General features: G+C 33.9%; 1 protein-coding gene across 1 annotated transcript; it reads right to left on the bottom strand.

Annotated features, from left to right (window-relative positions):
- Window positions 1-297: 297 nt before the first annotated feature.
- On the bottom strand, window positions 298-2,187 carry LOC127711827 (ankyrin repeat and SOCS box protein 2-like). Its single transcript, XM_052217981.1, has 2 exons — window positions 1,225-2,187; window positions 298-858 (listed from the first exon to the last, which is right to left on the bottom strand). Exons 1-2 carry the CDS (start codon window positions 2,185-2,187, stop codon window positions 298-300), a joined length of 1,524 nt encoding a protein of 507 aa, XP_052073941.1.
- Between the last annotated feature and the right edge of the window lie 965 nt (window positions 2,188-3,152).

Raw genomic sequence — 3,152 nt, 5'->3', positions numbered from 1 at the left:
TTCTTCTTTGTCACCGAAAGAATGTTTTACTGCTTCTAAATTCTAAGTCTGGTCATGAAATAAAGAAAAAAATCAAGTAATGTAAAGATAATCTGCATGTGTAGATATGGAGAGAAAGTAATGACAAGAATTTCGGTAGATATTAAAGACAAATCACAAATACCAATCAACAAGATAAATAAGAAAGAGGGATTTTATCTCATATGCTTCAAGTTTGTTTTACATGTCATAACACACCACTGACGAAAGAACAAGACTTTGAAAAAAAAACCAAAACCACTGACTAAAGAACAAGATTTACGAAGAAAGGTTTTCCTTCTTATTCATGTGTTCTGTAACCATCATTACTATAGATGTATGTCCATTATCTGTTGCAATCTTTAAAGGGGATTTCCCATCAAGTCTACATATCTGTGTATCTGCTCCTTTATCTAACAATAAACGTACAATATCCTCATGTCCTACTTCACATGCATAAAATAATGGTGTTGTTCCATCTTCTTTTGTCATGTTGATGTCAGCATTGTGGTCCAGAAGACACTGAACTACATCCATCCTACCCATAAAACAGGCTATGTGTAATGGGGAAGAACCGGCATCCACACTAAAGACATAATCTGCCGACTTCTTACTGATATAATATCTAGCATATGATGTTGTATTCTTTAGAAAGCTATCAATTAATCCTTGTTTATATTCATCTAATGTTTGGGATTGATCCTTATTTACTGTATCTGTTATCTTTTGTTTACTATAGCTACAAATATTACGGTCAGCATTATTCGCTAACAGTAATTGTGTTATTGCTACGTTTCCTGTCTGTGTACTGAAATACAAAGCATTACCACCATCATGGGTCTGTGCATTAATGTTTGGGTTATGTTTCATTAATAGCTGGACTATTTCGAAGTGGTTACTGATACATGCACTGATCAGTGGTGTAAAACCATAATTGTCACATATATCAACGTTAGGGTCCTTCTTTAACAGTAACTTTACTATGTCAGTATATCCATTCTTACTTGCCATGTACAGAGGACTACAGCCTTCATTGTCACATAGACCAACATTAGGATTCCTCTCTAACAGTAACTTTACTATATCAGTATGTCCTTGCTGACTTGCCATGTACATTGGACTCCGGCCATCATTGTCACATAGATCAACATTAGGATTCCTCTCTAACAGTAACTTTACTATATCAGTATGTCCTTCGTGACTTGCCTTGTACAGAGGACTGGAGCCACCATTTTCACATAGATCTATTTCAGGGTTCTTCTCTAACAGTAACTTTACTATATCAGAATGTCCATTCTGACTTGCCATGTACAGTCCAGTTACCCCATCATCTCTGCATTGATCCACATACACATCATTATGTAACATCCACTGTACCATATCAGTATAACCACTATAACAAGTATCTATCAGTGGAGTATTACCTGATCCACAGTCCTCCTGTGGTATCACTGTATTCTTGGTACCCGCTAATTTTACTTGTTGTGATTTGTCTAGTTGTTGTAAGTACTGTAACAACTTTTGTCTGAATGATGATATCTTCATATTATTGTTACTGAACACATCTGCCACCTTTCCTGCTGACCAGTCTTTTATAAACCTTTCTAAATACGATTCTAAATAATCATTTGGTATTTCAATAATGAATTCTATGTTACTGTTCTGGTCATCTGGTGCTGACTGCCAAATAAAACGTTCATGTACTAAACCACTGTCACCATGATCTATCAAACATTCAATAATTTTCTGACCAAAATAATGAGCAAGAAAGTCAAACAGTTTATCATGTACAGTTTTATAAATACTATTCTGTTTACAGATAAATGTACCATCTAGAGTGTCAAGTGCTTTCTTTAGTTTTGCCTTTGGTATACTGTTGCATTCACAAGCTTCACATGTGTCTGCTATGATATGACGTTGTTCATCTGTCATTTTACCCTGGAACCATTTTTCATTTAGCTGATTATTATAGAGAACACATAAAGCAAGACTACATATTTTATATTTCCCTTCATCACCATCCTCACTTAACCTGTCTAACTCACTTTTATAGACATCAAAAGGATTTTGGAAATATTCTTTAACATTTACATCTTCTTTTTCGTGATATAAGGAACATAAGAGTGGGAAAAAATCACATTTAGAAGATAAATCATCAATATCTGTCATGCTTGTACCAAGATAGGTTTGTGCTATGTTTGTTTTCTCAACAAACGTAAGACCTAACTTATCTGATATTAAGTTGCATTCACAAGATTTAAAAGGTGATAGTATATTAAACTTTTCATCTTTATAGACTTGTAACCTACAAGATACAATAATCTTACAACATTTGTCTGCAATAATTGTTTTAATCACAGGTAACAGTTGTTTCCAATTCTCAATCTGTTGTTGGTTGGCAGTGAAATTTCCACAAATATCATCTACAATGAAGACTGTCTGTTTACCTGGCTGATAAAAAGTTTTAATGTCTGATGGTATTTCCACTGGTATTATATTGTATCCTTCCTTCTTTAAACGAAGTGCTATATGTCTAGCGATGAATGATTTTCCAACTCCGGATGGGGCAGTTAATGTCACGCAACTGTTATCCTGTAAAAGTTCTATGACGTAATCACTGGCTCTTGTAGACACGAACATCTTATCTCTCTTTTCCCAGTCTTCTATTTGTCTTTTTATCAAAACTATAAACAAAAATGTAGGTGTAGCTATTAAAATGAGGCAATTATTATTTATATGAATTTTACAAATCTTTGCTTGAAGTTTTCATTGTTATTCAACGCAAAATGATTATCAAAGATAACTGGGACGATCGTATTTCACAAAGGATATCTTTTGTTTACTTTTTTACACCCTGATCTTATTCTTTAAGCTCAGGTTCAAATTACCAAACGTAAATCGGGCGCAAGACTAATTAGACACGCCCCCTTAGAATCAGGGGTCCAACATTGGATGGAAAAAAGGCAAGCAAAACACCATCATTTACAATTTCAAATAATAAAATTAATGTGTATTGGATAGATTATCATCATTTCAAAATCTCTTAGGGTGGAAATTCAAACCTGTTCGAAACCTAAAAGATTGGCAGTAATGGGAATTGATTTACAAAATAACTACCAATGTTGTAATTAGAT

This window comes from Mytilus californianus, unplaced genomic scaffold (assembly GCF_021869535.1).
Source record: "Mytilus californianus isolate M0D057914Y unplaced genomic scaffold, xbMytCali1.0.p SCAF_8, whole genome shotgun sequence".
NCBI classification, from domain to species: Eukaryota; Metazoa; Mollusca; class Bivalvia; order Mytilida; family Mytilidae; genus Mytilus; species Mytilus californianus.
The sequence above is the reverse complement of the archived record's forward strand: the minus strand, read 5'-3'. Positions and strand labels throughout refer to the sequence as shown.

What these genes read in the sequence shown, in the direction of transcription:
- LOC127711827 (XM_052217981.1), bottom strand. Translation starts at nt 2,187, where the DNA reads ATGACAGATATTGATGATTTATCTTCTAAATGTGATTTTTTCCCACTC. An exon ending in GCTCCAGTCCTCTGTACAAG is followed by an intron (nt 859 to 1,224) that starts GCAAGTCACGAA and finishes ATTAATGCACAG; the next exon opens with ACCCATGATGGTGGTAATGC.